The sequence below is a fragment of the Centroberyx affinis genome, unplaced genomic scaffold (genome assembly GCF_046629955.1).
Source record: "Centroberyx affinis isolate AG114_WGS23_722 - 3 ecotype Tasmania unplaced genomic scaffold, CSIRO-AGI_Caff_v1 ptg002767l_1, whole genome shotgun sequence".
Taxonomy (NCBI): Eukaryota; Metazoa; Chordata; class Actinopteri; order Beryciformes; family Berycidae; genus Centroberyx; species Centroberyx affinis.
The window spans coordinates 368,662-391,005 of NW_027280927.1; the positions used below are offsets into that span (position 1 = coordinate 368,662).

The window sequence follows — 22,344 nt, forward strand, 5'->3', positions numbered from 1 at the left end:
GTTTGCTTCACCTTTCATTCACTTCCGCTGAGCAGACACACGTGGCTGTGTCACCTCCAGTTCAACACAGAAAAGCAAGAAGAACATCTGATGCACCTTCTACACCTTCCACACCTCCACTTTCTGTGACTATGGTGAGAAAGGCAGAGGATGGTACTGTTTGGACAGAACAGACAATCTCGGAACCCATCGTCTATCGGTCTGATGACGATTAGACTCTGGGGGCGACGGCCAATATTTCGGGGTTTCCGGTGTAGCCAGCGGACATCCGGGCCAAGACTTCCTCTTCCATGCGGCGGTCATTGTTTACGGTCCGATTAGCAACTTGAGACACGAGAATGGAGTCGGAGTTGAGAGACGACGTCTCATATGCAGATATCTGTTTATAGAGATTAGCCGAAATGTCGTCTGGACCTAAAACACCTACAAAAAGTATCGATGTTTGTGTATTGTACTCAACACATTTGATTGCATTTCTGGACTTACAACAGCATTGAATAGTCGTGGTTCATTTCTGCGCTGTATCTAACCATAGTATCAGCGATGGTATCAGCTAACCATCTCTGTCCTGTTGTTCACACCTCTAATATGCTACATTTGATATTTAGCTAGCTAACAATGCCAAAAAGCGTTTGTTTAGGTTGAAGCTGCAATAAGCATAATTTTCTGGCCACCAGAGGGCAACAGAAACTGCAACACATTTGTAAACAACACACAGCAAAGCCACTGCACTACAGAGACCTACTAAGGACAAACATTGCAAAGCAGTGTGAATAAAGGCTAACAGCTAAGCTAACCGTACCTACGGAGAAATCTCACCAGTCTCACTTTGACAGATCTTTCTCCCGCTGAAGGTCACATGTTCCACAATGACAAGTGAAGAGACAGGTAGCACTTACTAAATTTTTACTAAATGTAATCGCTTGCATCCATGATTCCGCTATTATGACAAAATTTTCAGGAATGGGAGGGGGTGAGGGACGCTATAGAGTACAACAGGCCACCTGGCCAAAGACCAGCCAATAGCAGATGGCCAGTTCAATACCCTATTTTTCACCATTAGGTGTCAGGCTTCACCAAAGATTTGGATTTGGGGTTTAGTTGCTCTTTAAACAGCAAGGGAGGAGCCAGAGTGGAATTTGACAACAAGCTTTAGGAAAGAGGTGAAAACAGCAACACAGCTGCTGCTGTGTGGATATTGGTTTATATCATTATGTCTCAATTAAATCTCCACATAGCACACATTAGTTTCAGGATTGGTTATAAGGTCTGATATCGCTTATTGCAGGTTTAAGTGAGTTGAGTTTTCTCAAGCGTCGGACTTCGGATTTCATTTATTTTGCCTTTTACGGGGATTTGAGTCAGACATTTAACAAAGATAACATTTAAGACATCAAAGAACATATAAACCACACAATGGGAATGCCAGTGTGATTTCTACACACAGATAAGCTAGGTGCTGCAGCAGGTTAGAGCTGTGATCCTGGTGCAGGGTCAGGGGGGAATTAAGTGCATTTGTGCGAGTTCATTAGTTTGATGAATTGGTTTGAACGAATGAATTCAGAGTCCTGTTTGTTTTCGCTGCAGGCATTCGGAAGCGCCGTCCAGATGGCATTAAGGTGTATTCACTGTACAGGTATATGGGCGGGATCGTTAGCGATGCGTCTGGCTGGGTCCAATGTGACCGGCTACGACTCGGAGCAGCTGACGGAGCCGGAGCCGCCGGCGGGTTGAGAGCGTCGGGGTTAAGAGCTCATGACGAACCATACGGCGTTCTCTGACCTGTCACATCCCGTTCCACTCAGGTCACACCTTCGCCCGTCCAATCTCCCCCCGCTAACTGATCTGTCTCTCTGGGTGCTGTCATTCCAGCTGTCCATCCACATAGGGCTAGGTGGGTGTGTGTGTGTGTGTGTGTGCGTGTGTGTGTGAGTGTGTGACCTCTCCCTCGTGTCCCAAGGAGCCACTAAAGGCAGTGTGGTGGAACCGCTCCTATGTCGGGTCACGTTTGGCACAAGCCATTAAACCTGGTCAGTGGCTGGGACGGGCTGACCCAGGGAACACACACACACACACACACACACAGGAACTGAAGAGGAAAACCCCTAAAGAAAAGGTCATCTTGTCATAGGATGATGTCACTGTAGCACAATCTTAGTGAATTATGGTCTCAGTATTTCAATGGGACACCCATACCTTAAAATCCCATTTATCTGTGGATAAGGGACATCTGATATCAGACTTATTAAGAAACACAGAAATTGAACAGTTTTGATTTTTTTTAAGGCTTTAACTACAACCCAAATATGAAGTTTGAGTTATATGATATTAAATGTTGAGTAAATATTTGCCGGTTAAGGCTCTTTATTCCAGTTGATATAAAGTGAATTCATTTACCATCTAGATATTTACTGCTATTTGAAGTTTACATATTCCAGATACATTTATAGAGTATAATTTCTCACTATATAGAAAGGGAAGCTTTGCATAAATCTAACACAGAAACCCCGCAAAAACATGTAAGGCCAGAAATAAAGCCTGATTAATATATAGAAGTATGTAAATAACGCTATAAATATAGCACCCCAACTGAACTCTGTGTGTGTGTGTGTGTGTGTGTGTGTGTGTGTGTGTGTTTCTCTAGTTCAGCCATCAGTCAGTCCAGCCACACAGGAGACATGTTGTGTTGAAAACAGCTGTGTGCGGCGCTGGGAGGCGGGTTGGCGGTTTGCGACATGCTGGCTGCCCCCGCCCCCCCGCCCCCACCGGCCCAGCCGTCCTCCCTCCGCTGCTTGTTACTCCGCCTCCGGCAGCGCCCGGACCGGAAGGCAGAACCCTCATGCCACGTTCATGCCAAATAGGTAAAAAGAGGAGGAACTGGGGAGCGTTCCCGTTTAGCTCATTGGAACGCCCACATCCAAAATAATTTTTATTTATGAATTTAAAACCAACCATAAACACATTTTAGTAGAGATTTCTCACTTTTTGCTCATGCTTTTAAAGTGAGATTATTGATAATAGTATTAAAAGTGGGGAATATAATCTAGCCAAATATATACATAGCTAGGAGAGCAGGGATACTATTCTAGGATGGTGTCTAATCCTGACTATTTCCAACCCGCAGAATCTGTAACTATCCTCTGTGCTCAGTGGATTTCGCAGTGAGGACTTGCGGAAACTGACAGGAGAGAGAACATGTGACCTACCTGAGCCGCCGTCGGCCAGGTACAGGTCTCTGGCGTGGAGGACGGAGTCCAGCATGGACTCAAACAGCAGGAAGTAACCCTGGGAGAGAGAGGGGAACAAACATTTGACCTTTGAACATTTTGACCACTAGAGGGTGACAAAAAACAGAAACACATTTGTAAATAAACTCACAGCAAAGCCACTTCTCCCTCCCTCCACTACGGAGGCCTACCAAGGACAAACATAGCAAAGCACAGCGCATAAAGGCTAACAGCTAAGCTATTCGTACCTACGGAGAAGTCTCACCGGTTACCAGTCTCACTTTGACAGATCTTTCTCCTGCTGAAGGTCACATGTCCCACAATGACAAGTGAAGAGGCAGGTAGCAAGTTTACTAGTTTACCCAATTTAATCGCTCGCTTCACCGATTCCACCATTATGAGAACATTTTCAGGAACGGGAGGGGGAGAGCGCCGCTTTTAAACAGCGAGGGAGGAGACAAGCTAAAAAAAGTTGGACAGCTGGGGGAGGAAGGGGGGGGAGCTTCGTTCAGGAGCAGAATTAAACAACAAGCTTTAGAAAAGAGCTGAAAACAGCAACACAGCTGCTGCTGTGTGTATATTGGTTTATATCAGTGATTCTCAACCTTTTTCATAACATAGACCCCTAATTTAGTCCACATTAGAGCCACCGACCCCCATTTGAGGGAGATTTTGTCTCTCGAACCCAAATCTGACAATATTTTTATTGTCACATATGATTTTGTCAAGAATTCCATGTCTATCTGTATTGTAGGTAGAGAGATAACAGTGAAACTATGATCAAAACAGTCATTCTTCTACATTCTCCAGTGTGTTAACTTCTTGTAAATGAAATAATGGTGAAGTTTAACAATTTATCAGTTTGCTGGGGAACCCCTGGAACCCCCTCAAGGACCCCTGGTGGTCCCCGGACCCCACGTTGAGAACCACTGGTTTATATAATTATGTCTCAATGAAATCTCCACATAGCACACATTAGGTTCAGGATTGGTTATAAGGTCTGATATCGCTTATTGCAGGTTTAATAAATGCAGAGAAGAAGAGGGGTACAGTAATTTCTGAGAACAATTGAATTATTTTCTAATTCACCATCATCTGAATTATCCGTGGCTGTGAGTGGAGCGCTGCCTGTCTGCCACCCAGCATCCCAAAGGCTGAGGTTTGGCCCCGGTGTGACCTTGTGTTCTGCTCCAGTAGGCAACACATTAACCATGGTATTATTCCATTAATGCTGAAATTGAGTTTTGTCCACATCTTGTTGGCTTCGACCTGAGTGGCAGATACTGCTGACAAATGGCTTTTTTTTTTTTTACCTTGCAACCCTCCAACCACCAACTCCCTCTCGGATAAGCCCACCTCCCCTCCGGCTCCTCCTTGTTCTTTGCTTCCATGTCGGCCGCTCCAATGTTTTATTTGTATGAACGACGGTTGGGCCGGTTAAAACATGCGGGAGGGCACATCTCCGTCTGGGACGAGTAGGCGGAGCAGAATCGGTCGGTACCCTTTTTACTGATCGCCTCTATCAGTCCCTCTATCGGTTCTTCAATATCAGTAAAAACACTCATCAGTCGTTTTAGATCTGCTTTAAGACGACAAAGGAGAAGCATGGGGAGAAGAACACTTAAAGCATAACTCCCGCCATTTTTGCCCCTATTTTCCCATCATACCGACTGATTCTGACAAAAAAAAATTTAATTTTTAAAAAAACATTCACTATTCCCTATTGAAACACATTCAATAGCGAACTGTGACGGTGTCTAAATTGTTAGTTCTTTTACCCCAATTCAAATATTATTGCACTTGATGTTAATTTGTATTTGACATGATATACTGTTTTATGTTTCTCTCTTGTAAGTTATTTTCTTTCCTGTATTATCTGTAACTTTATGCATGTTTAATTGTCCAGGTCTCTCTTGCAAAAGAGATTTTATATCTCAATGAGACTTTACCTGGTTAAATAAAGATTAAATTAAAAATTTAAAAATTTAAATTGCGTCACTACTTGCATCTTGTTTGCTTGGTTGCACAGCTCTCCTATTCACTCCTTAAAGGCCAATGGACACTCCATAAGCACCCAACATGCTGACGTTCACTCTGTCATGAGACACAAATACGTTTAATTTTTAGTTTATCCACGACCTGCCAAATTTCACTATTTATTTTGCACAACTTATTTTACACAGCGGCTAGGGCTGGGCGATATGGACCAAAAATCATATCTCGGTATTTTTAGGCTGAATGGCGATACACGATATATATCTCGGTATTTTCTACGAAGTGGGCTAAATGTTCAGTTGTAGGTAGGGCTGGGCGATATGGACAAAATCAAATATCACAATATTTTTGATCAAATACCTCAATATCGATATTGCGACAATATTGTAGGGATGACTATTGGTGCTTTCACAAAATATTTACACAATGAGATTTTTGATAAATAATCATCAGTAATGTGGATATAATGACTAAGTGGGTAAAGGCAAATAATAGAACAGCTAGAACAGTCTGGTAAGTTCAGAAAATGACATCACTTTACTGTAATGCAGCCTTTAAAACCAGGAAAAGACAACACTGATGCCATATCACGATATTACGATATCCAAAATCTAAGACGATATCTAGTCTCATATCCCGATATCGATATAATATTGATATATTGCCCAGCCCTAACAGCGGCCCATGCAGGCAGCCGCAGCTAACGGCCGAGTTCGCATCGCAACTGTATGAGAAAGAGGCGACTTGAGATCATTTTCACTAACAACTTTTTAACCAACGTGTCTCATTACAGAGCGAGAAATCAATGTGAGGAGCAGGCAAGCAAGATGTAAGGAAGTACACAGAGAGACGATTGATAAGATTTTGGTCAGAATTGATCGGTGTGATGGGAAACGTGGGAAAATGGGGTCGAAAATGTCTGGAGTTCTGCTTTTACTCTACTTCCTCTTCAGTGTAAGGGGAGAGGGAGAAGGAGAGGTGAGGGCCAGGTCAGAAGATAAAGAATGGATGGACGAGTGTGTGTAGGGGGGGGGGGGCACTAAATGCTCTGGGTGTATGGCTGAAGAGCAGAGTGGAGATGAGGATGGGGGGAGGAAGAGTGAGACAGGGAGATATAGAGAGACTGCTGTGGCCAGCTGAATAGTAATTCAGCGAGATAAGAGCCTTATTATTCAAATGAAGACAACCTTTCATTGGGGAGAGGAGGAGGAGGAGAGAGCAAGTGGCAGACAAACAAGGAACCGGGCCCTGATTTATAACTCTGACTCCAAATCGCCGCCATCTCTGTCACGGGCAAGAGGCGATAATGACGACGGCGATGAAGATGATATAACCGCCTCGTCCTCCTCATCCCGCGGGGCAATAAAGGGACGCGTTCTCCCCGTTTGCCGACGACGACCCGGTTTAGAACCGAGTCAGACGCAGAAGACGGTCCGGCCGACTGCCGCGGTCCAGCCGATGTCCTTAGCTCTGGACCGGGTCGTTTTTAAAACCCTCACACACACGGCGTACCCCGGCCTCGTAATTTAGAGCCCAATTTCACGGGACACTGCCTCACTTGAAGGAAAGAGGATATGAGAGAGAGAGAGAGAGAGAGAGAGGGGGGAAGAGCAAGAGAGAGAGAGAGCGATGCCAGAAAGCAGCGTCACACCTTACTTGATCTTGGATGATGCTCCGGGACGGCTGCCACCCCTACCGTCTCCCGTGCCCTCCCTGCTGTATGTTCCACCCCCCCCCCTAATTTACACGTTCACCATGTTAATTACCGAAACACAGAAAACACAGAGCCACCTCCGCACCGCTAGGCTGCCGTGTGAGGGGAATTAGAGATGAGGCGACACAGCTAAAGTCTGAGTTAGAGGTAGATCTCGTCAGATGACTCCAGAGTTCTTCTACAACGAATGATGCAGGCAACCCTTCGCACAATCGTCCCTGTAAGTTTAATCAAAATCAGACTGGTGGGGGCGTCCTGGTGGCTCGGTGGTCTAGGGCAGTGGTTCTCAACGCGGGGTCCGGGGACCACCAGGGGTCCTTTGGGGGGTTCCAGGGGGTCCCCAGCAAACTGATCAATTGTTAAACTTCAGCGTTATTTCATTTACAAGAAGTTACGACAATTAGAGAATGTAGAAGAATGATTATTTTGATCATAGTTTGACTATTGTCTCTACAATACAGATAGTCACAAATCTATATATATTAAATATATTCTCAGATTTGGGTCCGAGAGCCAAAATCTTATTAAATGGGAGTCCGTGGCCCTAACGTGGACTAAATTAGGGGTCCTTGATATGAAAAAGGTTGAGAATCACTGGTCTAGGGCATGTACCATGTCAACTCGACATCCAGGGTTTGAATCCGGCCCGGGACCTTTGTTCCATGTCATCCCTCTCTCTCTCCCAGTCTTCCCTCTCTCTCTCTCTCTACTGTGTACTATCCAATAAAGGCAAAAAATCCTTGAGTGACATGAACCGCTTTTTTCTCAGCCAACCAATCGCGATGACGGGGAGGTTGGCTGTTTCCCATAACAACATTAAACATGGAGAAAGTCAAAAGTGCCGGTGGAGAAATTGGTCGCTGTAATAAGTGAATTTCCGTTATCGCAACACCGATCATACAGGCAGTGTGGCATTATACTGGACGTGTATTGGGAATATCTGGTAAGCCTTTGTTTGTTGCATAAACTGTATTAGCTAGCAGCTGCTCAGCTAACGTCAGATGACTTTATCATGATCCGCTTTTTATTTCTCCTCACAAAAAGCGCTCCAGGCAGCACACAAAAACACGCTATGTGTGAACGTAGCCTAAGTAAGTAATTTTAAGAATCACTTTAGGCTCTGGTATCTTGTGATGGACATTTGTCATTATTTTTGACATTTTATAGACTAACTGATTAATCGAAAAAGTAATCGGTAGATCAATCGGTAATTAAAATAATGGTTAGTTGCGGCCCTGTGTCTGGTGAAGGCTGCAGGTCAGCAGGTCAGCAGGTCTACAAGACCTGTCAATCATATGAGCAAAGAGCATGTAGCTGGACAGTGTGTGGCATGTGACCTGAGGGCGAACATGAAGCTACACCGGCGCCGTCAGACCGCTACCAGGTTAACCTCCACACTGCAGTATGGATCCATCTTGACATGTTATTTAGTCTTTGTATCGAGACTTAAAGGTGTAGTAAGTGAGTTTTTACTGTTCCATACCACAAACTTCCTTTAAAACACTCCTGAAAATGTATTTATATCGGAAGGCCTTTCTATAATCGCTCTCTATTGTATTTGTGTTTTATTTTATTTATTTATTTTAAAGTAAACTTGTTTTATTTTATCTGATGGACTTGGTGTTACTATGGTTTTAAGTTTTGTATTTGCTTTGCTTTTATCACCATTTGTTTTGATTTGTTATCAGAAAATCATATACCTGCAGGGGGGTTGATAGGGTTGTTGATCAATACTGATGAATCAACAATTACCTGGTCAGGTGTCAGATTTCAATCTTTCGAAACTCACTTTGGGGCCTGTAATCTGTTCTGGAACAGCAGCTCCCCACCCGCTCCCTCTTTCTTCCATCAACAACATGATCTTGATAGTAGTAGACTGATCCACCCAATTTAAAGATTTTGTTACTTATTTAAAATTCTCAAAATAGGTGATACTGCGCTGGAAACAAGTGAAAATATCTCACTTCACTTTATCTCTTCTATCACTTGCTTTAAGAAAGACGAGATTGAACGCTCAATACTTGATTAAATTACTTGTTTTTTGATACCGCTTTTCCTCGATCCGTCGGTCCACAGGCTGCGAGACAGACAGGCCGAGGTGTTAGTCTGAGGAAACAGCTTAGTTCACAGCAGACAGGCAGACTGGTGCAGGCTCGGCTCTGCAGCAGAGTCAGCGTGCATTTCCATAAAACAGACTAATGAAAAGCTAATGAGAATGGGCTGGAGCAGCTTATACACATTAACAAAATTAGCATATAAAACACATTCCCCTGAGTGGGCCACCACACACACACACACATCTAAACATGCACCCATGCACGCACACAAAAATAGAAAAACCTACATTGGCGAAAACGCTTTTACAGCTGTGCTACATTTGTCAAGGATTTTTACTGTTAGCCTTTTCATTGAGTTGTCACTGCCTTTAACTTTAACACACGGAACGCTGTTAAAGCATTGTGGGTATTCTTCTCGTCAAGCACTTCTTATAGACTCTATACAGGGAACTTTTCCTTTTACTGCTGCAATGGTTTCCTGTCACCAAACGCTAGAGGCAAGAGTGGAAAAAAGCCTGGGCACGCTGCATTTCACAGATTTTTGTGTCCATCAACCCATGGGAGACTGAGCGCCTGTCAATTATAGGTACCAAGAGGCGTTTTGGTACATAACAAAAAAAAAAAAATCTGCATCAGCAGTTTACAATTTTCTCCGCCCTCCAGTACCTCCTCCCTCCCTCCGTATTCAACACACGTCTTCCTCAATTACTGCAGAACATCATCAGTTCCAGTCCCAGGAGGGCCGAGGCAAAATAAAGGGGATGGTGTGTGTGTGTGTGCATGCGTGAGTGTGAGTGTGTGTGTGTGAGGATAGCTGCATGGGAGTATTTCCATGCTCCGCTGCATACTGAAGGCAGCACCGCTATGAGAACTAGCCTCTTCTGTAGTATTCTTCAGTCGGATGACACTGAATTAGCATAAACATATCACACACATCGCTGTAATAGATTTTGGTGTGCGGTGCTTTGTGGGTGTTGGCTGCGCAGGCCGCAGCACCGGCCTGATTTCCATTTAAAGGCATGCAAATGAGAGATACGGGAGAAAGATAGTATAAGCGCAAAGCAATATATAGTAAAGCTATGAGGTTATTAGAGGCGATGGCTCTTCTGCAATCAAGGACATGATGTGTTTTTTATCAGGTTTTCCGTTCCTGCGTGACACAGGGAGTCCAACCTTCTGATGAAGTGTCCCCATGACGGTTAAACACCAAAGACTTTAAGGGAAACAGCAGCATTTTTCACTTTGGTGGTAAATTGTTTTCATAGTGTAGCATAGACTTCGGCTGATATGGGTTTTTGAAGTCCGATACCAATATTTTTGTTTCGAATCTGCCGATAGCCAATTTTCAGTATCTAAGTTTTCAATTTTCGTGCCAAAAATTACAAGTATTCGGTGTTTCCTCCAGAATTTTCTTCTTGTCAGGGTGGAAAAGCCTCTGAAACAGCATTTAGAGCATTATGGGACACTAAAACTCTCCACTGAAACCCAGGCTGATGAAATTATTCAGCAGTGTCAGCAGCTCTTCAAGGCAGGATGACCCACCACACAAAAAACATTGCTGAACAATTAAATGACTAAATCAAATGTGCAAAGAATTACTGACTATTTTTCTGTAGAGATAGATTTACTGTTCGGATTTTGGGAAAGGCCCCTTTAAATGAAACTCATTTACTTCTAAAGGTCGTACAGTAAGTCAGCGGCGACATAAAAATGTGCAGACAATGTTCGTCTCTGTAAACAATATGTGAAGTAAAAATTCATAGCTGTAAATTTAAAAACGAAAGCTATAATAATCCCAATGCACTTGTATGCAGAAGGTACTTGACCAAGCATTCAGCGGCAGTTATTAAAGTCATGGCTGTGCGGGAGCAGGGGAGGCCGCTCCTCTCCACAGAGACAACGATGGTGACTGAGTGACGTTCAAACTCTGGGTGGCACCGAATAACGGCACCGAGACGCCTGGAGATGTGAGTCTTGGTCCCTTTTTCCGAGAGAACTGCGGGGCGGTTTGTTAGGAGTGAGAACGTAATCCGATCGGCTACAGGAAACGACTGGAAAAACTCAAGGGATTATGGGTTTAAAGAGTAACTCCGGTTTGAGCTTCTCTCCCCGCCTACTGTGCGATTTAAAAAAAAAAAAATGGGCGTGAAGAGCGGGGAAGAGGAGGGGCGTTTGGGGTTGGTGAGAAGAGGAGCGGGGTGGAGTGTTCGTGGGCATGTGCACACACTGATAGGCTGGGATGGTACTTTTTGTTTTTTAACCAAATGACGTATATTCGGCTGCATGTCCAACTGAACACCGGCTGCTCATTTTAACCATTGGAGGGCGACCTGGCCAGGTTCAGTGAGATAAACACAGCACTGGTACATTAGTGCTCAAATGTCAACAATATGAACGCCGTTATTGTATTTCACATAACTACATAGTACTAAATACCAGTTTACAACTCAAAAAAAAGTGTTTTTTAGTGTGGAGTTACTATTTACAGAGGCGGATGTTCACGTCGGACAGCCAACAGTTCCTCATGCTTGAAAAGCCTAGCATGACTAAGGCTGGGTATTGGCAAAGACTTCACGATACGATTGTATCAAGATACATTGCGATACGATACATATTGCGATAAATTGCGATACGATGCATATTGCGATACATTGCGATACGATACATAGCGATACGATACATATTGCGATACATTGCGATACGATACATATTGCGATGCATTGCGATGCGATACATATTGCGATACATTGCGATACGATTGTATCACGATACATTGCGATACGATACATATTGCGATACATTGCAATTACTCTACATAATTTACTGAAAATTTAAAAATAGAGCTGAAAATACAACTTGCTGTGTACCACCTGGGTAGTCTAATATGTACATCACATTATATTGATAACTCAGCGGACAAATTGAGTCAAAACTATTTAATTCAAAAGGATTTGAGGGAAATTTAAGGACATTTTAAATCAGTTTAAAACATGAATAATTTTTTTTAATGTATCGATACGAGGGGCTGGAAAATCGATACAGTATCATGGAAAAAAATATTGCAATACTCTGTATCGATGCTGTATCGATTTTTTGCGATTTTTTTTTTTTGCGATTTTTTTTTAGAGTAAACTGCAATCTGGACTGATGCTCATATTCAGCTATTTCTTCATGTGTTCTTAACTGGTAGGAACACCAGAGAAGAAGAGACAGGCAAGTCCATTATACTGAGCTGAAGTTACAGGAACTGGAATCAGATTTGTTTTCTGCCAAAATCTCTAACCTGGCACAGGAAGACAGGTGACCAAAACTGTCCAATGAACAAGCTTCTTTTGATTCCATGTGACTTTTGTTTACAAGCTCTGGTCGGCTTGTAGTTGAAGTCCGTCTGAATCTAAACGAACCAAAAATACCAAAATGCAACTCGACTTTTCCACTGTGTTCTCACTGTTCAGACCAAAGAGAATTAAGTGGAGGTGTGACCGCACCTTTAATGCAGGTTCAAACTGCATGGAACCCTATGAACAATGGAAAGCATCCAACTTTTCATTATCCCTCCATAAACTATACACATACATTCATTACGTGCACACTACAGCCACTGAATAATAACACCAGCGTTTTCCTCAGACTGAGAGTGGATGTCGATTCTGAAGCATAGAGTTGCATTTATATTGTTGGACTGCACACCAGTCAAAGACTTAAGCCACATTACAAAGAATAGGGTGAGCAGAGCATCACAAGTTTTGTTGCACAGGCAGCTGGCTGAAAACGACTTCCTGAAGTACGCAGCGAAGTAAACACAGCCAATAAATCCTCATTAGAACATGGACACACCTGTGGCGCTGTCACTTAGTGTGTGTGTGTGTGTGTGTGTGTGTGTGTGTGTGTGTGCGTGTGTGTGCATACATTTTCTTGTATCTGAGTCTGCGTCCATCTGTGTGTGTGTGTGTGTGTGTGCATACATTTTCTTGCATCCGAGTCTGCGTCCATCTGTGTGTGTGTGTGTGTGTGTGTGTGTGTGTGTGTGAGTGTGTGACTGACAGTCAGTCAGACTGGAGGACAGGATGACTGATGACTACCGCCCTCTGCTTGGGCAGGTGAGACTCCTAGCACTGATAATGAGGCTAGAGAGGAAAGGCTGCCATTAATTTGACTTCACACCTCCACCGCACACAGATTCGGAGTGTGTGTGCGTGTGTGTGTGTGTGTGTGTGTGAGCAACTAAGAGTGCCCGTGATGCTCATTTAGTAGTCAAACTAGGTCCAGCTCAAGCTAAAACACCAGAGATGCAGCACAAAAACAGCAGAGAAGTTGAGCAGAACTTTTCATCACGCTCATGGCTCCTTTCACATTTCCCCGGGAACAGATTGACCGCCTGCTGCTCCTGCGGAACAATTTGCCGTCCTGGAAGAGTTTTTCCAAGGTGAGATTGCCACTTCCCATTTTCTCAAAAAGCTCAATACCCGGGGAGATTGGCCTTCCTCTCCATACACACACACACACACACACACACACACTGTTATCAAGAGGGCGAAATATGAAACAGGATCTGCAGGTAGTTCTTAAAGGAGAAATCTTCCACTGTGATACATCATCAGTCAACTGATGACTTTTTTGGTTTGCACACTTTCCCTCAACCTGCCTCGTCTACTTCTACTGCAGTTAGTGATTTCCTACGTTTCCCAGAATGCCTTTCAACAACCCACAGAGAACGGGCCTGAACTTACATGTAGGTGGAGAGAGAGATAGTGATAATAAGGGCAAGAGAGAGAGAGTATTTCCAGTCGAGAAAAAGCAATTCGCCCCTTACTCAAACCCCAACCTGTCTCTGCATTCTGGTCTCTCTCCTGCTCCTGTGGGTGGAGAAATTGGTCTCTCTCCTCTTCTACGATGGATTTCTCCCTGTATGATTGTTGAATGTCTCTCGGTGCAAAATGGCGGCTCTAGAAAGAAGCCCTCGCTCTTTGATTCTGAGGGACTGACACCAAAACCTGATGTTTACCACTGATGTTTTACATCCTGAAACATTTTCTCATATCAAACTCCACTGTAGCTGCTGGAAACATCTGGAGGTGACGTCACCTCGTCTACGATTGGCCAGTTATTCACGAAAAATACAACAAACTACAAACATACAACAACACAATGGACCCAGATATACAAGGAACATCGCCATTAGCTGTTTTTTAACAATGTTAAAGTGTTTTACGGTAGATTTTTCTTTTCAATATGGATGAAAGCAAGTGCAGGTCTACCCTCTGGTTTGCGGTTTGATGCTGGCATGGGGTTTTCAATGCTAGTTGTAAGGCAGAAAGTTGACTCCAATATTATGTAACCTGGGAAAAAAATCAGGCGACAAAGTTTGTTGAAGCCAACTCTCCTCTCATGTCCTTCTGTCTGCCGTTAAACAGCATCAAGCCAGCAGGCCCATCAGCTGTGATTGATCTGGGAGTGACAATCTTTGTTTAGCCTCTCGGAGTCGGTCCTCCAGCCTCCAGGCTCTTATCAGCGCCGGCCTGTTTGTTTTCCACTGTGCTCAGAGAGAGGACCGATCAATGCTGTGAGTTATGAAATGACAGTGGTGCTGCTAAAGGCAGTCTCTCAAACACACTGCCACAGCAGACAGCCACTCATCTGCCCCCCCCCCCTCCCTCCACCCCACCACCATCACAGATGCAGCACATTTATCACCCATCTCTGTCTATTAGCCCTGTAACCATTGTCTTTCTGTCTGTCTGACAACTTTGACAGCTGAACTTCTCTGATAGAATCTGTTGCTTCTCTTTTTCCCCACAGCCTGAACTGTTGGGTAAGTAGTTTTTACTTGATGATCAAACTACCCACCGCCAGGTTAACTCTTTATTAGTGCTGAAACCATTAGTCAATTAATCAATTAGTCGATCAACAGAAAATTTATTGGAATTAATTATAATTTTGATAATCGATTACTGGTTTTAGTAATTTATCAAGTAAAAATACCAAACATTTGCTGGTTGCTTTAGGTTTTTTGGCTGCTGGTCAGACTAAGGCTGCGTTCACACATATTGTTTTTTCCCCAACTGCCAGCGCCCTTTTTTCATTAAAAGCAATCGGGTGCAAGGCGCACAATAAGCGGCCGCACCTGAAAAGCGCTGCAGCCGGCGTTTTTTCTTTTCAGCAGAGCGGAGCGCTTTCAAAAGTTGAGAAATGTTCAACTTTTCAGAGAAGCGGTGGGTGGCGTGAAAATCGATTAATCGTTTTAGTTATTTATCAAGTAAAAATAGCAAACATTTGCTGGTTACAGCTTCACAACTGCTAAGATTTGCCGCTTTTCTGTTTCATGTCACTATGAAATGAATACCTTGGGGTTTTTGTCTGCTGGTCAGACAAAGTAAGACATTTGAAGAATCACTGTGGACTCTGGTAACTTCTGATGGGCATCTGTCATTATTTTTGACAATTTATACACTAAATGATTAATCAAAAAATAATCATTAGATGAATCGATAATGAAAATAATCGTTAGCTGCAGCCCTACTCTCTATACAGATACATTACTCCAGCATACGGCTCGGTAGATTGTTAAAGCTGAGGCTGTTTAGATTCTGTTCAGACTGTGAGGGTCAATGCTGCGTTCAGGTCCTGTTGGAATTACCGTAAATACGACCGGCCGAGGGAAAAACCTTCATGTCAGCATCCTAGTGGTGATGACAGGAGGAACATGTGGGGGTCTGTGTGGGCTCTGATGTCTCCCATTTGGAGTCACTAATTGTGGACGTGTGTCAACACAGGCAGCAAACAAGGCAGAGAACCCCCTGTTGTCAGCAGTCCAAGGTAATAAAAATCAAAATTATCAGTTATATTCACACTAATACAATCAATTTAATACACTTAATACAACTGAGTAATGTCTGCTGCAGATTGTTTGATTTTAAATTCCTAAACAAAAATGACAACACAGTCACTACATTACACAGCGCTCGGTGCTTTACAAAATGTTTTACTTCAGTAATTTTGAATTTTTGTCTTATGTTAGTTTCCAATCCTATCTGAGCTTATTGGCCATTCAAAACCCTGACCATGTTTCACTGAATGCCTTCCACCCAATACACTTTCCAGGCCAGAGAACACCATTTTCAATCACATCGCATGTGATGATAGATGAATCTATTCCTTGTTTTGCTTTTCTTTAGGAGTGATGCTATTGTTTGCCACTGTAACCCAAGGCTTCCTCTGTTGATCCAGAGCACATGGATCTCCAGGCCTATTAATCACTCCAATTTCAGATCAATTACATCGTTCCATGAGCACAGACTGACCAGACTGAGGCTAAAGTCACAAATGTTGGATATGCTGCCCACTGCTGAGTCTGTTGTATGCATCATTTTTTAACTTTTCTTTTTCTACTACTTTACTTTTTCCGTTCAGCCCTTGTAAATGGCATTTCCCTTTCATCTTGTATGTTTTCAGTCACATGTTCCCACAGAGCCAAGGAAGCAACACACAGTGTATGGGTTCTCTGAGCAGAAGAAATGCTAGATACTAATCTATTCTTAGCCACAGTATTCCCTCCTGTGTTTCCCCACCATCCCTGGACAGGCTGGTTTGACCCAATTTGTCCGTCCTCTGTTGGAGGCCTTGGCCTGAGTGTGAGTGTGTGTGTGTACGTGTGTGTGTGTGTGTGTGTGTGTAAGTGTGTGTGTGTGTATGCATGAATGATGGACAGGGCCGGAGGATATGGAAGGTAAGTGATACATTAAAGGGATAGCCAACTAAAACATGCAATTTCTCATTGAAATGTTTTTTTTTAAGTCATTGTTGGGTGTAAAAAAAACCCCACAAACAGTGAGAATCTGAAGTCGTTTCTCCGCTGAGAAAAGTCTATCAGTTGATTTCTCTGGTTTGCTGCGGATTAAAAACTACTTTCATACATCAGAGTGGGAAATCCGATCGGATCTCGACCTCAACACGCCTCTCTCTCTCTCTCTCTCTCTAGTCTACAGTGAAGCTCGCTCAACCAAGGTTTGGAGGAATGTGTGTTTTTAACCACAATGGCTAATCTATGCTGACAGAAATTGTTTTTGCCGGTAGATGTTTTAGTTTGTGTTAAAGATTTGGAATTTATCAATTTTGGCCGCTAAGCTCTCTCTCCCTCTCTCTCTCTCTCTCTCTCCAGTGTAGAGTGAAGCTCGCTCGCCCAGCAGCTCTCTGACCTGTTTCACTATAGAAAATGCAGCAGCAGTTATTGAATGTTAGGAACGCTGAAATCTTGGTGGAGGATGAACATAGAAGTCAAGAGTGATACTAAATAAAATCAACAGTTTTTTTAACTGGGTTGACCGTCCCTTTAAAGCTCTGACAGGCCAAGGCGTTAGATCTGCTTAAAGTCACAAGGAAGTTATATTTTGAATAATTTTGGTGTCTTGTTTCTATAATTTGACATATTTACAGTTGAAACAGGAAGGAAGGCTTCAACAGCGGGCGGGTTGGACCGGAACAAACATGGAAAGAGACTCAGTACTTTGTTCATACTCTTGATCTGCAGCCTGATGAAGGCAGAGGCTCAAACCTGTTGGTAGTCTGGCGCAATAAATTATTTATTTTGCAAGAGATCTAATTGGATCTAACTATGAACAATATGAATGACCTGCTCCTTCCATGGGTCTGCGTTCTCAACCTCTTAATGTTTGCATAATCTTGACTTTCAAAAATTCTGGGTACTGGTACGGCATGAAGCGTGAACCACTAAAATACTTATTCCCAGGAAATAAAAGTCGTAAGATTTTACTCTGATGAAGGCAAGGGAGGCCGCTCTCATCCAAGTGGGTTAGACATCCCCACTTCTATGATCTTATCCTCCTCGTTGGACATGCCATGATAATAAAGGCATTTTTAATATACAATTAAGAGTGCCTTGATCTTTTGGAGTGCACAATTCTCCTTTCTTTTCCTTTCATGAGATTTCCATCTAAAAATCCGAGAAGATAAAGATTTTGCACATTTTTTGGGGCATTTATTGTTAAATTTGAGTACGTGATGATATGGAAAATTAGTCAACAAGATGAAAAAGTAATCGTTCATTTCATTGTGACTTTAAAAACCCTTGCCTGTATGAGCACATCATCCGTGGTTTATGAGAGATGCACTGAAAAAGCACTTCTGAAACAACTTTATGAAAAAAAAATAATTTAAATCGCCGTAAAGCAATGACTTCTCCAGAGTCTCAGTGAGATAGTAGAGACGCTCCCTGGCTGCAGCACAAAGCCATTAAGGTTTAATACAAACTAAAGCCATTTACACCGGGCCAAAAGTCTCCTGCCGTTGACAACTGTCATTTTTCCATTTTATACAGGCAGATTGGAGGGCAGCCTTTAAAGCCCTGGGCACCCTGAGAAATGTCTGCCATCGCCGCGGTGATGAGAAGTGACTGGAGGATTCTTAGATTTATTAGCGCTCCGTGAGCCGGTGTCATCAGAGATTACGCCCCCTATCCTTCACCGTTCCACCGGCACGTCACCCGGCGAATTTCAATTTTCCCCCGGTAAGAGGACGGGAAGGCTCTGGCTCGTGACCCCTGCTCGTGACCCTGGGGCCTCGCGATGGATGGGGGGAGGCGGAGGGGGGGACAGATACGGGACGCTTATGAATTAGGGATGACTTCAGCGGTGCGTTCAACTTTGGCCGTCTCGCCTGTATCGCTATAGAGAATCTCCCTGATAAATGGGCATCAAGGCTAAGGAAGACTGCTCCTCCTGGTTAGGTATTCAGCAGAGCTCGTAGTCAGGTTTAGCCCTGGTTAGGCCATGTTTAAAACATGGCTGCCGGCACCTTGGACTCTGCGCGCTCATTGGCTGGTAAAGGTCCAACCCAAGACTAATTTGACCATCTGCATTTCGGGTATACGCGCATGTTCTTGAAGACTTCCACTGTTACATGGAAAATAGGCTTTTTAGAATGTTTCCCCCCCCCCAATGTTTACACATAACACATGTAAACAAGACTCAAAACACACAGAAAGCTGATGTCTAGCTCTCCTTGTGTCAAAAGTGCTCAGATGTGTCCCAGAGCTCTCATAACAGTCAGAAGTTAGAACAGGCCAACGAATGGGAAGTCTGTAAACACACATTAAAGGGAAGGTTGAGTGATTTTATAAGCCGACCCTATTAGTCACTAATCAAGCCCTGTCTTAGAGCTTGTGTTTCTGTGAAATCGGCAAACACCTCCTATTATATTTGTTAGTAATGCTAGCACAAGTCAATGGGATATGAAACCATAACTCTTAAAATCACTTGCATGTCATTCCATACACTTCCATAACTATAGTAATAGTAAGAATACGTAATAGAACTTGCTGAAATTGAATTGGATTTTTAAAGCAGTGGTTTCATACCCCATTGACTTGCACTAGCATTGCTAACAAATGCTAACAGGAGGCTGGTGCTGATTTCTCAGAGACAAAAACTCTTCGATGTAAAACATGTTTTGAATGTTATAATAGTGGACATGCTTAGTGATAAATAGGATAGGCCTCTAAAATCACTGAACCTTCCCTTTAAGATCCAGTCAAAACCACTGGTTACCAGTAAAAAAAACTGTCCAGGGCACTGTGTCCCATTTAAAAAATTTCAATGTCTATTTCATATGGCAAGAACAGTCCATGCCCATTCTGCTTTAAAGACCCACTGCAGTGCTCCTTCCCTTTTGTTTTTGCGAAGTTCTTCAGTGTGAAAAACAAATATCCTTAAACAATAAATCTTTGTAACATGGGGCACCATACTGCAAATTCCAGATTAGATTTGTAGAGAAGTAATGAAACTGAATTTCAGAAGCCTGTTTTGTTTGAAGTTGTCGCTGACTTGCCGACTCAACACAGTAACAGTAAAAGTTACATTTTACTGCTCTGTTCAGAGGCCGTTTACTTCAAGTTAACCCTTTACTGTCTAGACTTGGACTGGGTTTGTATTCCTCTTCACCGCCTGTGAAACCATCTCACTTCAATTTACCATTCGACTTACAGTTCCTGGGTCACTGTTATTACTTCCTATGTTCTAATGTTCTACTAGCCATAACTGTTTCTGTTGTTTCTTTCCGTGCGTTTGTGTACTAACCATCCATTCTGAGATGATGATGTCCACCTTCTCCACAGGCAGGCTGATGTCCTCGATGCGGCCTTTCATCAGAGTGATCTTGTCCTCCAGCTGGTTGGACCTGCGGCACCGAGACAGAGCAAGACTTAGAGACTCGACTCCTGGAGCAACTGAAGCCGACTTCATGCAACGTGGCATCAAACCAATCGATGGTCAAAAGCGGATGTTGCAGTTTTGAATATTATGATCCCTGCAAATCACAATTACAGCAAAGAATTTCTGTCATAGAGTTAGAGTCAGAGTTGTGTTTTGTATTGATTGTTGTGTGACTGAAGCTGGAATAATCGCTCCTTACCAAAGACTTATGACATTGAAGTTAATGTGTCAACAGTGGATATAAATAAGAAATAGATGCAGCCGCTGTTGCTTCCTAAAAAAAATAAATAACAGCATAACCCAAGTGTTTTGTAGCCGGACGATTGAACTGTGGGTCCAAAAGTCCAACACTTACCCATTTATTTCCTCTATTTTCCTCACTGACAACACTTTGATCAAGAATGGGCCAACAGTCACACACCAGAGCATCGTCAGTGAGGAAAATAAAGGAGATAACGAGGTAAACACTGGACTTTTGGACCCACAGAGCGATCGTTTGGCTCCAAAACACTTGGATTAGCCAACCAGGGTTCCTACATATTTTCAATTAAAAAATTCCATACTTTTTCCAGACCTCGATTTGTTTTGAAGATTTTGTCTGGTGTTCAATATGATTTACGCAGATAGACATCTTGCCCCTGCTAACTAGGTCATATCACTGTATAGATGAAGATTGTTCTTCACAGCCACAAATATTAGAATATGTGAGATGATTGGCAGGGTTCCTACACGGTTTCCATTTTAAAATTCCATATTTTTCCCCAGACCCTATGTTCTTGACTGGATTTGATTTTGGTGGGTATTTGATATAATGCATGCTGACAGCGGCTGGGTAATAAGAGCGTCCCTCTATCTGAACATTATTCTTCACATCAACAAAAAATGTGGACTCAAAGTGGCTCTACAACAACATAAAAGCTAGAATTATGTGTGTATCGGACCTGAACCGCAACATTTTCCATACTTTTGCAGACATTTTTTTCAAATTCCCAAACTATTCAAGACCTGGAAATGATCAAATTCATTTTTAATACTTTTCCAGACTTTCCAGACCTGCGTAGGAACCCTGGCCAACAATGTGAGAGTAAATGTACATTTCCTGATTTTATTGGAAGATTCTGGTGTTCAGTAAAATGTATGCAGACACCAACTCTGCTGTATCACTCTATAGATGATTATTACAGAATTATTACATTTTATCATTTATTATCAGTTTATTATTATATATTATTACAGAACATGAGAGACGACAGAGTTATAAAACAAACAAAAATATGTAGTCAAATTGTGTATCGGGACAGTGCAGCAATATTTTTCCACACTTTTCCAAACTTCCCAAGACCTGGAAATTGCTAAATTGTTTTTCCCTACATTTCCATACATTTCCAGGCGGGTGGCTGTGCGCTCCCAGAGGTGCGGACGGAGCGCATGGGGAGGGGACCGTGAGATCGGAGCCGTTTAAACGATCCTTCCTTTCTGACCGGCCGGTCTGGGTATCAATCTCTGTGAATATTCCATTATCATGACAGCTAATGTTACTGAGGACAGAACAATTACTCACAGCCTAGAGTGCATTTCTGTAGCAGCGATCCTTATCTTGAACTGTCTCTCCTCTCTCCTGCTCTGCTCCTGCCGCTATCACCTTCTCCCAGAATCACCCCCCCCCCCACCCCCCCTTCCCCCCTCACCCCCCCCTCACCCTCCTTTCACGAGAGGGAAACACTGTAATCTCATTATTGGGGTAATTTAGAGGACAATGTCAGGACTCTAGAGAGAGAGTCTATCTGTGTGTCTTCGTAGGGGCGTGTGTGTGTGTGTGTGTGTGTGTGTGTGTGTGTGTGTGTGTGTGTGTGTGTGTGAGACAGAGAGAAAGAGATTGTGCGTTTCATCATAGGAACACCAGTCTTTGCAATACACTACTGTCATTTTAGAGAATTGTGGCCTTTGCCATACAAGTGAGTCTTTTTGTAATAATTTGTGCGTGTTTGTACAAAAAAAAAAAAAAAAAAATGAATTTCACTCCTATAGGCCAATTATTGGATTTTTTTTTTCTATTGGATAATCCATCCATTAAAGTCATTTGCACAAATCATTTAGATAAAAAAAAAAATTAAAAAAAAAGTATT

At 43.0% G+C, this 22,344-nt stretch overlaps 1 protein-coding gene across 1 annotated transcript in view; it reads right to left on the minus strand.

Annotated features, from left to right (window-relative positions):
• Positions 1-22,344, minus strand: part of prmt3 (protein arginine methyltransferase 3) — a 66,004-nt gene that overhangs the window by 33,691 nt on the left and 9,969 nt on the right. Inside the window, exons 10-11 of the mRNA XM_071535812.1 lie at positions 20,084-20,183; positions 3,207-3,285 (exon numbers count right to left, since the gene is read on the minus strand). Of these exons, the coding sequence (XP_071391913.1) occupies positions 3,207-3,285; positions 20,084-20,183 (179 nt within the window). The remainder of the gene's footprint in view (positions 1-3,206; positions 3,286-20,083; positions 20,184-22,344) is intronic.